General features: G+C 35.4%; 2 protein-coding genes across 3 annotated transcripts; both read right to left on the bottom strand.

Moving 5' to 3' along the window:
• Positions 1-6,839: 6,839 nt before the first annotated feature.
• On the bottom strand, positions 6,840-17,431 carry LOC145232645 (caspase-6-like). Of its 2 annotated transcripts, none has more exons than XM_080097309.1 (6): positions 17,110-17,431; positions 16,817-16,932; positions 16,203-16,391; positions 13,817-13,982; positions 13,506-13,595; positions 6,840-9,084 (listed from the first exon to the last, which is right to left on the bottom strand). In XM_080097309.1, exons 1-6 carry the CDS (start codon positions 17,372-17,374, stop codon positions 8,885-8,887), a joined length of 1,026 nt encoding a protein of 341 aa, XP_079953435.1. In that variant the 5' UTR covers positions 17,375-17,431; the 3' UTR covers positions 6,840-8,884. The 2 variants fall into 2 exon arrangements, with proteins under 2 accessions (XP_079953435.1, XP_079953434.1); XM_080097308.1 differs by lacking the exon at positions 6,840-9,084 and adding an exon at positions 9,781-11,287 and having other exon boundaries at positions 17,110-17,378.
• On the bottom strand, positions 17,403-18,742 carry LOC145232647 (THUMP domain-containing protein 1-like). The gene has a single exon (XM_080097310.1). It carries the CDS (start codon positions 18,476-18,478, stop codon positions 17,564-17,566), a length of 915 nt encoding a protein of 304 aa, XP_079953436.1. The 5' UTR covers positions 18,479-18,742; the 3' UTR covers positions 17,403-17,563.
• Positions 18,743-18,862: the final 120 nt, after the last annotated feature.

Below are 18,862 nucleotides of genomic sequence, written 5' to 3'. Positions count from 1 at the left end.
TTTACAAACACAAATCTACAGCTATTGAACAAAAACGTTTTTTGGAACACTATACACGGATCTGTTCTTAAGTTTAATGCGAAAAAAGCCCCCAAAATCGTGTTTTGCAAATCGTGCTTCCAAGGGCGACAACATTATATTTTTTTTCAAATCAACGTAACTTAGTTTGTAAATGCATCATTTGGTTTTACACAAAGAACCATTGCAAACATTCAAGAAATTGCATCCTTATGCTTACAAATGTCAAAAACCGAATGTTTAATGCAGGGGTGTCCAACTCGAAAGCACCGCCGAGCCAATCTAGGTTTTATATATATACTCGCGTGACAACGTTTGGTAGGCCTATGTCTTAAACGTCTAAACGGTAGAAAACAATATGTTGTCAAACGCGAGTAAACTTGTTTATGATGCTCCAGAAACCTTTTATAACATACCATGTCGCTTAAAGCGCAGAATCCATAACATGGAATATAATACGACAGCATAAAGGCCCGGAATTATCCAGAATTCGACAGTTTCAAGCGCCTATAAGTAGACGGATCGAGTCTAAAAACGACCCTAGAATAAAGGCCAAAAAGAATCAATAGAAAAATATTAATTGCGTGACAAATCCCAATGTTTACGATCTGAATGTCCAAAAATTGCGTGCCATTTTCAAATGCTCTGCGTGCCACTTTTGGCACGCGTGCCACGTGTTGGACACCCCTGGTTTAATGTCTCAGAAATCGCAACTGATACGATAATATTTTTCTGCAGAAAGAAACTACCAAAAATACCTCGAAACTGACGGGTTAAGAAGCAAAGTGCAATCTAGTTACGTCGCATTTAGTAAAGGACGAAGTACCCTTTAACCCACGACCCGCACACGTTTCGAGTCAAGGGATTCCCCATGTTAAGCAAGCAACGCAGGCGTCCGAATTGTAAACTGGAGGAAGAAATTGGTTGAAAAACTTAAAGCATGAAAAAATCTATTTTAAGCTTGTTGCAATGAATCTCCCTTGACTGACAAGTTTATGGGACAATCAATTAACGTTTTTGTGGCCTAAAGGGAATTTCTTTGGACGCAATCGGGATTTACGTCACCCCTTATTTGATTGTGTCTTGTCACGACATTATATGATGCTGTTTAGCAAAACCATGCAGCCGCGCAATTGCAGTGATATGAGTCGCATTAACATTTCGATCTAGATTGATTAAATTAAAATTTAATATCGTACTCTGCTTTTGAAATTTTGATCCTTACGCCATAAGAGTCAATTTTAGAAAACATTACACCGCCGTGCCACAAAAGCAAGACTTAAAAATCTTTAGGCTAAAACGGTTAAAAAGGCAAAAAGAATTTAGCTAATTACAAAATTTTCCTAGAAGCAGATGAAACAAAAAAGCGTATGGTGCAGTTATGAATTCACTATGAATAGCCACAAGACCGTATCGTGAGTTGGTTAAACAAAGCGAAGTGGTAGAAAAACAACGTTGCGCAAATACAAGTGATGTAGGTACGGAGGCTTGAAAACATTACTGACACCACGTTGACCTTTAGTGTATTTTATGTGAGTTATTTTATTTCCACAAAAACATTTCCATAAAGAAGCACACCATCAAAATATTACATACGACATTTAGAATTTTCAGCACTTCATTGTGTAAAATACGATAGTTTTTAAGCAAAATTGAGCGAATGTTTTATAAATAGCGTTCCACACAGTACCTGGGAACAACTTAATTATGCGCATTTTAGCACTAACAATATTTTCATCGAATTTGTTTGTTTTCCCACGGACCAACAACTAATTTCCACCTACATATATAACCACATTGTTCAAGTTAGTGCGAAAAACAACATCAATGGCATTGGCGAGTTATTTGTGGTGACCCGTCAATTGGTTAAATATGGGCCCAGAAAGTCACAATATGGGCGCAGTATCTTAGCGCTAACAACCAGTACAGACTACTTGACGCCTTGGTCAAGCATCGTTTGGCCTTGTCACATGACAACAAGGTCACCGACGTCATTACTACGATGCCGTGACCCCTTGGCGGCCCATAATAGAAGATGATAGCCAAGAGGTTCCACTTTAGCTGGTAAATTACCACTAACAAGTTTAAGTTGTTGTACTACGAGGTACCAAGATATGTGGAAGCGTTAAACTGATTTTATCTGGTGGAATAGCTACTACTGGCGGGTTCGTGAAGATTCCTTCTTGTTGCGGAATTCTGCGGTGCTAAAACGCGGAGAAATTTTCTAATTTGATCTTGTTTTAGTGGTTATTGCCTAAGGATTAGAAAATTTCCACGGCGTGCTAAAATACGGTACGTTAAAGGAACTGTCTTGAAATCACATTTTAAGCGTGGAATTTTATGAAAAAATATAAGCGAGATAATTCGATTATGTTTTGCATAAAGAAATCCAACCGCGTTTCTCGTTGTAAATTTTATTTTTGTGTTTGTGGAAGAAAACACTTAAACGTGACTGCAACAACAATTATTTCGGAAATAATTTATGCAAAGCTTAAGGTTTAAAGCAAAATGTGGAAAACCGTTTTCTCTTGTCTGTTGAACTTGGGACGTACAGACAGCAAATGCGGTTTAAATAAATTTCCCTTCAACTTGAATTAAGTTTGAATAAATAAGGATAATAGCCTGGGAACCATCAGCTTACACTACAGAGACATTGCATTTTAATCACAAAGTGGGTGTTATTGTTTAAATATTTCCTTTCAATCTGGTGTATCGTTTAGTCAAGAAGTGAACTTAAATAAAATACCCCGATTTTTCCGCCGATTTTTCTCAAAAATCATCATTTTTAGATCTTGTATAGTTTTTAAGTAATGTATATTGTCATGTGAATCATAAGCAGCATAGGAAACCAAAACTTAATATTTTTACATTTTAAGTATTTTAAAATAATTAAAGGTAATCTCTTTTGCTTTTCATACCAAGTAATAAACAATTAACAACATACCCAACTTACGGAATTTGAATTCAATGAAGTCGCACTTAAACCAATTTCGACCCACACCTTTAATTTGCGTGATTTCAAAACTTGCTTTTAAGTAGTTCAAGCCATGAGGTAGGGCTACTTGTTATAATCGAAACCAATTCGTAACAACTTTGCATAATTGTCAAGGGCCAGCTCCTAATAAGGGTGCTGCGGACTTTAATTGTTATGTTTACACGCGACCGCATACTACAATACTTACGTACCAAGAAGGGCTAAGTCAGCACAAGAATGCCTGGTCTGACGATGTCACGAATCGTCAAACAGGGGATCCACCCCTGTTAACAGCTTACTTCAAGGCAGAAATGCGGTAGGGCCAGGTTTTTTTTAAGGTTTGGTTTGGGTGACCGCTAAGTAGTATTAAGAGACCGCAAGTGTTTCATTTAAATACCAAAAAATAGCCATATTTGCTTTTTGGGAAACCGCTGGAGAAATTTGGGGGACCGAAACGGTCCTTAAAAAAACACTGGGTAGGGCTACTAACACCATAACGCAAATGACAACCAAAGTCGATAAGGGGGCGTAAAGAGCTGATTTTTTTATTTAGCGGCTTTCAATGGGTTGGTTTGGGAAATAAGTTTTTAAAATTGTTACATTAGTAACTAATTTTTTGGGTTAGTTTTATTGAATTTTAAGTGCTAATACCTTACCCCGACCCTATAATAGCCCTAACCGTGAGCATTTTTGGAGATATAACCAAATCGACTTTGCTTGTCATTTGCGTTATGGTGTTAGTAGCTCTACCCAGAAATGCATTTAGCTGACTTTAGATAGGTGGCGCAAAGAGCTAAATTATTTATTTATTTAAGAGCCAAAGAGGAAAAGGGTGATGAGAACTAAGTTTTTTTGTGCGCCACGAAAATTATCATTTGTGTTTCTCGGAACAAAAAAGTTGAGCGAAATTGCTCCAACCGATTGGAACTAAATTCAAGTCGTCGTGAAAATCAAATAAATAAAATCATTTGGTGGACCTGCAATAAAACATAGCAAAGAATAAAAAATTGAGTCTGCAGTGGGATTCGAACCCACCACAGGAGTCTGCCCTGATCGCTGGTCTCCATGGACGCTTCAGGGCTTATCCCATTATGAGTGTATTCATTTTAGAAAACAAATTGGGAGAACCATAAAAGTAGACAAAGGTAAAGTGTAATCGGATACTCAAGTGTAATTAAAAGAGGCTTAACGGCAAAACAACTTTGCACGCAAATTTTAGAACAAAAACTATTTTTTTTGCTTCCAATCAGTCTGGGCAAATTCTCAAAGAGCTCGTGTATGTATATTATTAGAGCAACAAGACTATATTGGTGATCGAAAACAACCGTTTTATTGTATTTTCCATACACATTTTTCCTACATTCTACATGTGCCTTGGAATCCAATTTTGAAAGAAATTTTAAGTGTTTATGATTAATGTGCATTTAGGCGTAGTATTAGCTTATAAATTACATAATCACGATGTGAAACAAATACCAAAACGTTTTTCGTTTCAGTTACACGAACGCAACGGTTTAATCTTTGACCTTAATACTCATAAATGCAAAAATATGTGTGAAAAAGTAATTAAAGTTGCGTGCCTGATTGCGTTAAATAATCTCTTAAAAAAAACTTGTTTCTAAACTCTTGAAAAACAAAATTAAACAATGCCATTCAACTTTGTATGTAAGATTTAAATAGTAGTTCGTTGACTGGAATTTGAACGCAAATAAATGCGAGATATCCAATAACATGGCCAAGACATAAAAATCAAAAACAATGCCAGCTTTAACATGCCTAAAAAAATAACGACAATTTAATGCGCAAAAATATAGGCTACTCTCAACAAGCTAGGTTTTCGAAATAAGTGCAAAAGGAAGAATCGTTAAAAGATTTCCTTTGTCTTTTTTAAGGGGACACTACTAGTTGAAAATTTATAATGCAAATTTTATGCTTATTTCACATGTGTAATTATTATTTTTATATCTTACTCTTTATAACTTAAATATGCTGATTGAGAAACATCTTTAAAAATTTTTATAAGTTCGAATAGAATTATCTTTATAACGACGTCTTAATCTGCGACATCAAGGACATATTTTATAATCGTTCTGTCCCAGTTACCAAGATGCTATGTTTGGCGATTTGGGGTTTAATATCGTGAATAATGTGGTTTTATGGTGCCCCGGCTAAAAACGACCTAAGAACCGATAATTCCCTCCCTAAAAGTTTACTAAATTTCTAACAGCATGTAATAGATGCAAAAATTGCTTTGACCTTAGTAATTAATCTAAATGCATTTTAAACTTAATTAAAAACGCAATGCAATGGCGGATATTGGAAAACCGCGAGTCGAAATCAATTAGATCAGGCCGACATCAAGTATGAACTTTTTTGATGAGTGGAAAGGGGTCTTTTCGATGGAACCAATTTCCTGAATCCTTAATTGCATTTTGAAAAGTTCAAATTTCGTGTGCAAGTTAAATGGTGCTACATTTGAATTTGTGTTTTCAAAGGTTAAGTGAGTTTTAAAAATGTGAAAACATTTCAAAATCACGCAAAACGTTATTCAACACAAAATACGATAAACAATGGCCATTGCAGAGTTGTAGGCGAGCCCGAACCCGAATCGTTTTTGAGAAGCCCATTAGGGCCCAAAAGTTTGATTTTCAGGCTTATATATACAAGACATATACAATAGACAATAGTAGACAATGTCCTAAACCCGTAGTATTAGGGCTGTTGGACATTAGGTTATATCCAGCTGGGTAACTTAATGTAAAAGCATGTATGCCCAGTTGTGGCATCGCACAGGCTAGGTGAGGCATGGGTATTTTACCTTACTCCCAGCAAACTGGAGTGCCGTTGAATGGCTACACTAGCCGATATCTCCTCACCATCTGCACTGATGAGACTTTATAGGTCGAATGGAGAAAAAAACAAAAACAAAAAAAAACAGTGTGCACTGTCTGCAGCTTAGGTAACTTAAATTTGAAAAAAATACAGACACAGAGTGTGAAGTCAGGCCCAACCCCGACCCGTATGTTAAAAAATACCTAAGCCCGAACTGGGCCCGAACCCGAACCGACTTACAACTCTGAGCAACTTGATTGTTCAAAATCGAATTTTGGTTTTTAGTCAATGGTAGGCCCTATACGTTTGTTTTTAGGTGGAACAACAGAGAGTGTTTAAACAAAGGGGTTGGAACTAGGTAACTAACCGCAACCAAATATATCCGTATGAGCCTCAAAAATTCACAAAAAAATGTTGTCACGCAAGTTCGAATGTCGACAACTAGGGGCTAATCGCGCGGCATAACGGTTTGAGTATCACTGCAATATATGCGAAAATAAAATTGTTTTTGCAACCCATAACTTTATTGTAAAACGAACGAAACAAGCGTTTTCACAATGCTGTAGAGTGGAGTACAGGGCATTGAATTCATTTGGAGTTCAAAAAACCATCTAAATTTATCAGATTTTAAAGAAAGTGTTTTAAGCCATTGAACTTTACAGATTGTGGTTGGAAACAGTGGGAACTAACGGGTTTAGCTTTGAAAATACTAGTTTAAATATAGAGATGCACCGATTCGGCTTAATTTGTTCGGCTTTAGATTGCAAGCCTGCCAAAAATTATTGATTTTTTTGTCAGGAGTGGGAACAACAATACTGTTTTAAAATTATAATCATTAATAAGATTTTAGTTAAGGCGTAGTTTAAAATATTTTGTGGTAGTTTATTAAGCAGAAATGACAAGTTTTACTCTTTAAGTTTTTGGTAACTTACTTAAAAGACTCGGTTTCGGTCGAATCGCAATAAATTATTCTTTCGGAACCGAATCTTTGTAAAAAATGGCCGATTCGGTCAAATACATTCGTCGACCCGGATATTTTTTATTTTAAAGTTTAAAACGATGCATTTCAGCAAACCAAGAAAACAAGTGAATATACAGATATGTAGCTAACTCTGATGAAAAGAGTCAATAAATCACACACAATTTTGATGCCGAAAGTCCAAAAGCAGTGTACGAAATTAAAATCAAATCAGACAAAAGAGTTACGATACGATTTCCAAATTCACCTAAAGTTACTTGACAGCTTATCTTCGAAAGTACCATAAAAAGAGCGACACTTTAAGGAAAGGTTATATATGATACACTTATTTGCAAAACGTCAGGTAATAATGTACATTGTATTAGAGATGTTGTGGCTGTAAAAATGGAAATACAGAAGCAAACAAAATTATGTGTAACAATTAGAATGAGAGGTAAAAAGTGAGCCACGTTTTTGAAAAACAGCAAAATTGGCCATATTTTGTAAGCAAATGTAATCTTTTGAATTCACTTTATTAAGCTTATATTTTTTTATTAAAATCGTGTCTATATAACAACAAAAAGCACCATTGCAAATTTTGTGAACAACCTGGCATTGAATAGGTATTCTTTTGGTAAACATGTTATTTTTGTTTTCAATTTTGATGACATTAAAAAATTCACGTCGAAAAGTTATGCAAAAAATGTTTTCAGTTTTACATTTGTAGGTAAAGTTAAACTCTACATGATTTTTTTTTTGCTACTGAATAATGGCAATGAAGATATCGAAACTGCAGTTCAGCATGTGCGCAATCCATTTGGCTTATCAAATGACAAGAAATAAAGGAAAAATGAGCAGTTTTATGACAGTGGATCGAAGTTAGACAGCAAGAATAATTTGTGTTGCTAAGGGTTTGAGTTTTCATGCAGAAATATATACAAGGTGAAAAAGCAATAGACAATTTGCATGAACGTCGTTAAAATATTGTTTTTTGTTTTTTCGTTTTAATATACACTAAACCTCGGTTAAACTGGATTCGGTTAATCCGGATCTTCGCCAAATTTCAGCAAAATTTGAGGTACAAATGATTTGTAATATGGTTAGGCTTTGACTAATCGACATCAGTTAATCCGGATCTTCGATTAATCCGGACAATTTTTTTTTGTCTAAACCGGTCCGGATTAAGCGAGGTTTACTGCATATAAAAAATAGTCTAGATAGATTTACGGAAAGAGCTTTAGGATATTAAATTTGCTGGAAACCAAAAATTAACCACACTTTCAAAAAACACGAAGGCAAAGTTAGAATGACATAATTTCCAAAAAACAGAAAACAGTTCAATACTGTGAATTTCAATACTATACTGATGTGCAACGTTGTTTGAAAATGTATATGAATATGAATGGAGGAAAAAATTACAGCTTTCATTTTTTGAGTAGTTTTAAAAGCTAAAAAATCACAACAAAACTGAAATTTCGCGAAAATGAAACGTAAAACGAAGAACTAAAAATCCACAAGAATAACAATAACTATTTTTTTTCAAGTGTATGCAATGCTAAACCTATTACAGTTTGCAAGATAGCGTTTTTGCTACAGAAGACGTTAAAGTACCAAAATTCGATTATTTATTTTATGATTTTACTTACTAATACACCACACTAAATTACTTTGCAGTTTATGCAATATTTATAGTAGGTTGCAATACTGCAATATTTGCCAGTTAGACTCCATGCATACAATGATGTGAGAGACCTAAGCAAAACACTATAGAGATTTTTCGTTGAGTCTGAAATAGATTTTTTTTTACTTTTAGACACAATACGGTAATCGTGATCCATGAAAAATTCCGCCAACTATAAATCAAACTTTTAGGTAAGTTTATTTGCCAGTTAGACCCCATGTATACAATGATATTATAGAGTTGACCAAAACACTTAGAGATTTCCTTACGAAACTGCCTTCTTTGAGTCTTGAAATACATTCTTTTAGTTTTAAACACAATGCGGTAATTGGCTACCATGAAAAATTCCACCAACTATGAATTAAACTTTCAATCAAACTGTCCCTTAAAGAAAATCCTGCAGTGCTTTAAGCTTGGGTTTTCAAACGTTTGTTGATTTTCTTGTTCTTTTTCTAGATTTCGGCAAAAGGTAAAACTTCTTTGTGAGCATTGAAAGATAACATGGCATCTGCTTCTTGCCGTACATGTCACGTGAGTTGGTACGGGTCACGTGACGACACGCAACTTTGAGATTGACGGCCGTCATGACGTCAATGAAGTCCACGTCATCACGTTGCTCGTCTAAAAACCGACATTTTTTTTTAAAAAAGCGCTTCTTTGCAGACATAATAAACAATAAAACAGAACATATTTCGATTTCAAAAGTAGATCGTATAAAATATCCTTTTGTGGGAATTTTACCAATCTTGTCTACTGGTAGTTTGTGCATTTTTCTTGTTTCTTATTGTATAAGAGGGATGGGCCATAAACGCAGATGTTTTGTTTTGTCAAACACCGAACATCTCACGTTAATGCATGGTGCATTGTGACATCTCAAACATTGCCAAATCCAGTCTAGTTTTTTAGCTTTTCAAGATCCCTTACGTCACCAGCAGTGTATTAAGCTGTACAGGCCCGAGAAGTAGGCATTATTTACCATCAAACGCATTTGAAAAAGGAGTCATTTTTGTTGTTGGATACCCTTTCGAACACAAGTTGATTATGTAAGCAGGGCATGAATATGCAAATTTAATGCTCGGGTCCGTTTGTGCAACTGCTCGGCCGAGCACCGAGCATCAGAAACAGAGATGCTCCGTACCGAGTAGTCGGGTTCTGGTGAGAGTCGGCCCATCTCTAGTGTAAGGATCAGCATAACTTAGCTGAAATTTAAAATTCGCAAAACGTTTGGTGAAGACAAATTTTTGCAAAGCTAATAAGCTATTTTGGCTGCTCGGTTAAATTACGTATAAACTACTAATCAAAACTGCAGGAAAAAAGTTGACTAAACACATAAAGTTTAATTTTCCCTGGTATTATCACAATGTAGAATTTGTCCATTAAAAAGAAACAAAAACTTACGATGGAAATTTATGAAGTTTAATAAAGGCTACAGAATGTGTGAAGAACAAGTATTACATTACAATGAAAGCACAACAGCAATATACAAACGACGTTTGAAGATACGTTTACATCAGATGCTAAATGAAACAGACTTTAAAATTCATCAACATACACCAATACAGTGAAGCTCGCTAGCGCACCCTAGCGGTCAAGCATTATTGGTCATGAATTTAATGGCAGATAATCCCGCAAAACGCTTGGAAACAGCAAAAATTGTCAATTGTCATTAAGGTATTACCATTGCACCATTTAAGTAATTGCAACGAGCCTTTAATACTGCGTACTTAGATACAACAAACTAGAAAATTAGCAATATTGTTATGAAGACTGTAAAAGTTCAAGATGTGTTATATTAAAAAGCGACAAATGGCAAGGAATAATTTTGAAAATGGCAATAGCATTTGATGTGCATTATTATAACAAGTGCTGAATATGGAAAAATGACAAATTTACTTTGTATGGTATTTTATGCTTTAAACTAAAAGCCAGATTAATATTTGGCAACCAAAAACGCAATTTTGAGTCGTAAATTTATATTTGACAGGCGAATAGGTGTGTAAAAATTGAGATTGGAATGGCTAACATAAGACAGTGAAAAATTGTTGAGGCGACTGTATAAGTATGATTTGGATGTAGATATTTGGAATGACTTAATTGACACTAGTGACTACACATCAAAGAAAATCCTACAAAAGCAGTTTTAAGTTTAACGAAGAAAACATATATTTGTGGCGCTTATGCTCTCACTGGTTTTTTAGAACACCTTGATACGCTATATACAAGTTTAAGGTACAGTTAGCCTCGGTTAAACCGGATTTGGTCAATTTCGGATCTTCGTCTAATTGGGACAAAACTTAAAGTACCAATGTTTGTAATGTGGTAAGGCTTTTACTAATCGACATCGGTTAATTTAGATCTACGTCTAATCCGGACATTTTTTGGTCGCAACGGGTCCGGATTACCCGAGGTTTACTGTTTGTGTAAATTTGCTACAAAAGTATAAAGAAATTTAAGACCTTTTTTCGTTCATACGAATCGGTCAAGGTTTAATTTGTTTTTGCCAAAATAGGAAAAAGTAAAATTCTGTGCAAGACCAAGAAAAAAAATGAAGATTTTGTGCAACTAAAACGTGACAAAAACGAGTAGATGTGATATAAAGCGATTCTTTACACAAAAAAGTCAAGTAAACCATGTTTCTTCTTATGTGGCCTATCGCCATTTTTCGGTACAAGAACAAGCTTTTTAGTTAACATGGAGAGGTAACAGGGCATTTGTTTTTTGCCGCGCGCGTTGACAGAACTCGACCTTGACACGTGACGTGACGCAACTTTCCGGTTGACCGCCGTCATGACGTCACAGAAGTCGACCACCTCTCGCTTGGCGTCTACGAAGCAAGAGGGGTGTTACTTGTTTGACAAACATTCGCGAACAAAACACTCATGACGTCACAAGCAAAAGATTATGACGTCACAAACGTTTTGCGAAATGTGACGTCACTTTTATTACCTCTAACAAAATAGGACAAGTAAACTATGTGGGCGGCGCGAATCCTTTTTAAACTATTCCGGCCCGCAGTGAACAAAAATGTTTGGTGACCCCTGCTGTAGATATAATCGGTCTATCCCAACATGAAATCCAATGACACCTACTGCTACTTTGTCTGTTGCATTTCATGATTGAGAAGAGTTCAGACAAGCTATCACGTCACGCTTACGCAAAAGATGTGAGACATAAAACGCAAGGTTTTGGCCAGTCGGCGGTGCCAAGCGGTAGAGCTACTAACACAAGATCTTACAACCAACCCAGTCTCCCTCCTATATTTAAATTAGGAGGGAGACTGGGTTGGGGTTAGGAACTACGTTTATAGGTTGATTTTATTTTATTTTTTTATGAAACTTTACCCCAACCCCAATAGCCCTAACCGTCAGCTTTTTTGCACAAATTGCATTTAAAATATTCGCGAAAGCTCATTGCGCCACCTAACGGTATTTAGCACACATGTCTGGTGTGAGTTCTTGTGTTAGTCGATTTTTTGCGCGCAGCGATGTAGTAGGCAGTTTTCTATGTTTATATTTGAGCTGTCAGCCAACCTATCAAAGTTATATCAGAATTTTCCCACAATGTAGTTGAAAGAATTTGGAAAAAGAATCCGTCTGTTTGTTCTACCGTTTAGGACGCACCACATATAGTGACTTTAATCAGTACAAACATTTTCCTACTATTTAACATTTAAATTCATTTTAAATTCTTGTCACAGTTTACTCATTGGTTGGTTCATTCTCGGAATTTTGTGAATTACTTTTTTGAGCAACAACGATTAAGAGTTCTTTTTTATTTTTAAATTATTTTTTTTTAAGGGTTATAGCATTTACCACGCATCATCAGAAGAACGTTTGTCGGACGTAATCTACCATATATAGTCATTAGTAATCGTAACAATGGTTGAAACCAGTAGTTACGTCAACAACCGGTTTTGAATTTACGCCTGGCTGAACAGAACTCACCACCCCCTCATTTCATCTGCTAGGTTTACAAAAATCCAATGTTACGAAACGACGTGCGTAGTTTTGTACTGTAAAGCTAATCCGGATATTCGCCTAATTCGGACAAAACTTGAGGTACAAATGATTTGCAATGTGGTAAGACTTTAACTAATTGACATCGGTTAATCCGAATCTTCACCTAATCCGGACAAACCTTTTGGTCGAAACGGGGCCGGATTAACCGTGGTTTACTGTACACTTAATATTGTAGTACAGCATTAGTCGTTTCATTGCTATTTGTCAATAGCAGTTTATACAGACAGAAATACAACAACTGCTGTACACATAGAACACATTAAAGATCATTGGCATCTATTTTCGCACGAAAGCAGGAACGCATTCTTACGACACATGTTCGAATGGATTCAATTCGGCCGCTGTGCTTGTTTAGGCAGAAAAACGTAATCAAACTTGTTTTGCTGTTAGGTTTCGCCATAATGACACATCTGTTTTGGCGTAAATGTGTTCCGCGTTCGCAGAAATCCGCGGTTAAGCAAACGGTTCCTGGTTTTACGATATGAGAGTGCAAACACATTGGACACATCAAAACATGGTACGCACATAAACACAAGGCCTTCATCCAACGATTACGCCATCATAAAGATTTTATGTCAGCAATAAACCGAAATGTAACCAAGCAACAACAGCATTACTGCCTTAGGCGTTTTTAAGAGGATCCCTCTTGGAATTGCACCATTATACCACAACTTGCAACTTTTAGTAATAAACAACCAAACGTAAATGTTTAAAAATAGCTGAAAATGTGTGAATGCCGTTTTTGCATATAGTACAAACACTAGCTTTTTGGTAGAGCATGGCTTTTCAGTTTGCTACTCCCAACAAACTGGAGGGCCTTATGTGGCTACACTTGCCTATATGCCTATGTGGTCAACATCTTGTTAACAGCAGCAATTATGAGACCCCATAAGGTTGAAACAATGTGCAACTGCACTGTTGACTTTTCTTGGACATAGTTGCACCGTTTTGAGTGAAAGTCAAAGGTAATGGCCAGGAGGATTTAAACTAGTCTTTAAGAAATATTTTTTTAGCTTGCCTTACCTGGGACATCTAAAACGAGTGATTCCATAACATCTGTGAATTCTTGAATGTACCAAGATCCAAAAAGTGTGTCACGAAAAGAGTAGAAGCCTGCAAAACAAAAAAAAAACTATTTTATTATTTACAATGACCATGCAACATTCTGCCTAACTATAAAAAAGATGAAAGTTATATCATTTTGTGAAACATTGTATTTTTTACATGTGGAGTTAGATTACGAAAAGACAGCATTGTTTAAATGTTTGCTCCATGCATAAATGTACTGTTAAAGTTCAGTGGATTCATACTGAAATATTAATTTGCTTTGTTACCTTCAGCAACAGAATAACAGAACAGAAAGTCTGATCCACATGGCAAAGTGGGTACAGGGCCACTGTCAACACAAAGAACATTTTCATCAGAATCTCCCTCCTGGCCAGCATCTACAACATCAACTGCTGGGCTCACTGGTATTTCATATTCCATACCCCTGCATGCCTGAAATTAATGTTGGAATATTGAGTTTTTTTTCAAAGCAAGGTATTGATACTAGAATCTGCAGTGTGACAGAAAAATTAAAGCATTAAAAACTGTTGTGTTATGTACAACAAGAATGCTGCTATGATCAAATTTTCACAGCTGTATTTGATGTTTAATGTCTTGCAAGACTAACTAAATTACATTGGTGGTACTAAATACCACATAATACAGCATGGTGTAAAGTATGCATAGTGGTTTTAATGGACATAAATATATTTCATGGACAAAATAAAAACGATAATTTTGAGGACCTAAAGCGATTAGGGTTGGAGCTATTCGTGTTGGTGTGAGATTACATAATTGAAACTAGAAGGGTGGCTTAGCACATTTTACTATAGCATATACACTACAACCTATTCTGCAAACTGTAATATATTCTCTATATTTATTTATATTGGGTCGTATATTAGCCAACATTTTTTATAATCTTGATTTGTTTCTGCAGGCAGAAACTCATGGGTCCCCAAAACCGCAAAGTTGTAAACAGACAAGCATAAGAAACGGTGCTATAAAGTCAAACACAGTGATTGGTAGTGTTCCTAAAAAAAAAAGTTATGTAAAGTACAAACTGTCTAAATCTCATGCAATTGAGACATTGTTATAAGTTTGTGTGCCTAAATAGCATAAAACACTGACATCTCAAAATGGCATATTATACAAACTGTCAAAATGTATTGTTGATTAATTCACACATTTTGGGGGGTTGGTAGGGTAAATAATAGGGCTGCAGGGTGAAACACAATATTCGACAGCTACAAATGCCAAATTCATAAAACTATCAAAAATTCATCCAAATCGGACGTTTTTTAAAAAATAGGTGGCTTAAGCAGTAAATATTGGGCTACATGGTGAAACACAATAATCGACGCCCTAAAATGGCATAATGAAGAAACTGTCCAAATTTCATCCGAATCGGACATTGTTTAAAAAAATCACCCATTTTAGGGGTCTACTGGGGTAAATATTGGGGCTACAGTGTAAAACACAACAAACGATGCCTTAAAAAAGCACAATGAACAAACTGTCCAAATTTCATCCGAATCGGACATTGTTTAAAAAAATCACCCATTTTAGGGGTCTACTGGGGTAAATATTGGGGCTACAGTGTAAAACACAACAAATGATGCCCTAAAAAAGCACAATGAACAAACTGTCCAAATTTCATCCAAATCGGACATTGTTTAAAAAATCACCCATTTTAGGGGTCTACTGGGGTAAATATTGGGGCTACAGTGTAAAACACAACAAACGATGCCATAAAAAAGCACAATGAACAAACTGTCCAAATTTCATCCAAATCGGACATTGTTTAAAAAAATCACCCATTTTAGGGGTCTACTGGGGTAAATATTGGGGCTACAGTGTAAAACACAACAAACGATGCCCTAAAAAAGCACAATGAACAAACTGTCCAAATGTCATCCGAATCGGACATTGTTTAAAAAAATCACCCATTTTAGGGGTCTACTGGGGTAAATATTGGGGCTACAGTGTAAAACACAACAAACGATGCCCTAAAAAAGCACAATGAACAAACTGTCCAAATTTCATCCAAATCGGACATTCTTTAAAAAATCACCCATTTTAGGGGTCTAGTGGGGTAAATATTGGGGCTACAGGGTAAAACACAACAAACGATGCCCTAAAATGGCACAATGAACAAACTTTTCAAATTTCATCCAATTCGGACATTGTTCAAAATTTACCCATTTTAGGGGGCTAGTGGGGTAAACACTGGGGCTATCGAGTCAAACAAAACAAATGGCACATCTACATAACTATATCTACCATCTGTGAAAATTTTATCCAAATCCATCAAACATTTCAAGGCAAAACGAGGTGGACAAACTTTGGGCAGAAAAAAAAAATCGAGTAAAATCAATATGTGTCCCCTTCAGGGAAGGGGACCCATAATAACACTAAAATTTGGTCTCATTTACACTTGTTGGGGCACATATTTTTACATTCCACAAACCATCCAGCATACTATGCTTTTAACCTCGTATTTATTGTGTGGTATGGTAGTACTACCCACAAAAGGGGCTTTTCTAAAGTGCCCAATCTACTATCCAAACCATGCAATTCATGGAATTTATTTCATTGACAAAGGTGATGCAATAAAAAAGTTTCCAATATGCACACATTTCATACAGCATAAACAGTTTGTTAGAATTTTACCTGAAACATGAATATTTTCGGCTTTCCTGCTAACGAAGGACAAATGTCACCACGAAATTTGTCAACAAGTTGTTTGATCCTGATAGTACCATCTGTTCCGTAGATGCATCCATTATCACCGTGGCTCAAAATGGCAAACATAAAGCAATCAGAATTGGAATGATCTTCTTTTGCATATTTATCAATTAACTGCACAAAAAATTAGTACCTTATTTCAGTAATTTACAAAATGTGTGTCATTGGATAAATTCCAAGTGTGTTTGGAACTAATTATTTTGAGTGCAACTTTTATTTTTTAGGACTAACTTGAGGTTGTGGATGTTCAAGACAACACTAGAATCCTATTTTCGTTTTGCTACTAAAAAAGTTCTATTAAATTAAGCAAACATATTGTTTCAAACAACTATCATGTCTTTAGTATGTGAAATGCATCAGAGAAAATTTAAATTGAAAAAAATATATATATAAAAAATATAAATTTATACCCAGAATTACCATTTATTCTCCTGAATTGCTATTTTCAAAATTACCCAGAATTGTAATTTTTAGGAATATTTAAGCGAAGAATATTGAATAATGTTCTGAATAGAGATTCATAACCAACAGTATGTTACCTCATGCAAGGCAATACATTTGATATCCTTTTGCATGTCCACTTCAAAACCAAGTCTTGTAAATATCATCTGTAAATTCCTTGCATCAATATCAGTTCCAACTCGCTTGTTCATTCCTTAAACAAAATAAAGATTTATTTCACATCACAACAGTTTTGAAAGCCAATACAGCCTATGTCCTGTAACCAGCTGCACTGATGAGACCCTTTAGGTGGAAAAAGTGTTCACAGTCTGCAGCTTACTACATAGAAAAATTTTTTTTTTAGCAATATTTGAAAAATAACAAATTATACCTGTTGACCAGTGAAAGTTTTCATTATTGACTATGACAGCATATCCTCGATTCTGAAAATCCATTTTGTAATGTGATACACAAGAGGGGGTGGTTTTTCTCTTGGTGAAAAATCCACTATCTCCGCTCGATCCACGAGCGTCAACATCAACTTTATTTTCCAGCTCTTTGTTGTTGTTATTTTTGTTTCCATCCCCCGAAATTCCTTTCATTAAAACCTGACCAGCACCAGGCCCATCTACCATGTCTACACTGCTTTCCGCCATAGCGTTAGCTCAGACAACAAAAATTAAATCTGAAATCAACAAACAACACCATTGAAAATTGTTATACCACTTTTAATTGCTTTAAAGGCAATCAGTGCACACAATAAACCTAAATGCTGCTTTTGATAAAAACAACCAAACCTTTAAACAAAACAGGTAATAATACACAAACTATTATTTGTTAAGACATCACTGGTCAACTTTTTCAGTATTTTCCGCAGGTTTGATTAATTTTTTTTTTTTAATAATTCCTTTTTCTTGTTTTTGGTCCACAACTTTTTCTGCATGTGGTTTGCATAGTTCTCGCAAATTAAACTTTTTATGATAAGCGTAGTTCTGCACCACAGACATCATGCACACAGTTTGAATGACATCAATCAAAAGCACGACATCATCTGTGCGGCAATTATAACTCCACTCAGGAACAACCAAATTTGCACTGTCACATACAGCCTCCACAACTATGTGCATGCCAAGATGATCATTGTTCCTTCCACGGTACAAGATTGCAAATTCTTTCTTGCAAGTATCCTCATTTTTCTTTAAAATTTCAGCAAGGACAATAGGTAGATAAGTTTCAACTTCAGCTTTTATGTCAATTAAGTGGGCTTTGCAACTTTTTGCGACTGGGTGCATTCTGAGAACATGTCTTGGCAATGGAAGGTCATCTAATTCATCTTCTTTGTAAACTGTTTCCATAATTCTTTGCACAAGTTCACTTGGCTTCAAATCTTTTGTTTTTATAAATATAATATTGTTGCAACCACTTTTCAATGAACAGAACCTCTGCATACTAGTTTTTTGTTTGGAGTTTACATCTTTAATATTTTTTATTTCTTCATTTAAAGCGGAATCAATGTCATTTTCATCATCACTTTCAGTACTTTGATCTTCTGAATTTTGTTTCAATTCTGAACCATACCAAAGATCAGCAAAATGATTTAGCACCTTAAAAACGTCATTTCGACATAGTTTTTCTCTTCCTCTATCATGGGTTACAATAATACCAGTAACACCTGGCGATATTTTACCACATTCGCCGTCTTTAAAGCGTTTATATTGATCCTGCTTGGATCCATTGTAAAATTTTCTCTTTTTACCCATGAAACCGCTGGTGCTGCGAAAATTTAAAACTGCAATAGAACCAAAACGATATAATACAAAAAAGCTAACAAAAAACTTAAAAATATTTTAAAGTTAATGTCAGAGTCAGACCTCTTTAGCTCTTTTTGTAAAAGACAAGAGACAACACAACACAAACACAATACAAAACAAACTCGTGCACTCAACAATCAACAGCAAGCTTTTGCTTTTAACGCTTGACCAGTCATGTTTGCCAGAGCGTGCATTTTATTCGCAAAAAAATTGAACTAACAAAGATTAATTTTTACATTTCATGTGCAATTACTTTGATTTTTTCAAACCGTGTGTGAAAAAGCATATAAAACTAACAGTTTTGATTTTTAATTACGTTTAAATCAGAGCAAA

This window comes from Phallusia mammillata, chromosome 6, assembly GCF_965637545.1.
Source record: "Phallusia mammillata chromosome 6, kaPhaMamm4.hap1.1, whole genome shotgun sequence".
Classification (NCBI taxonomy): domain Eukaryota; kingdom Metazoa; phylum Chordata; class Ascidiacea; order Phlebobranchia; family Ascidiidae; genus Phallusia; species Phallusia mammillata.
This window is presented reverse-complemented; position numbering and strand designations above follow the sequence as displayed.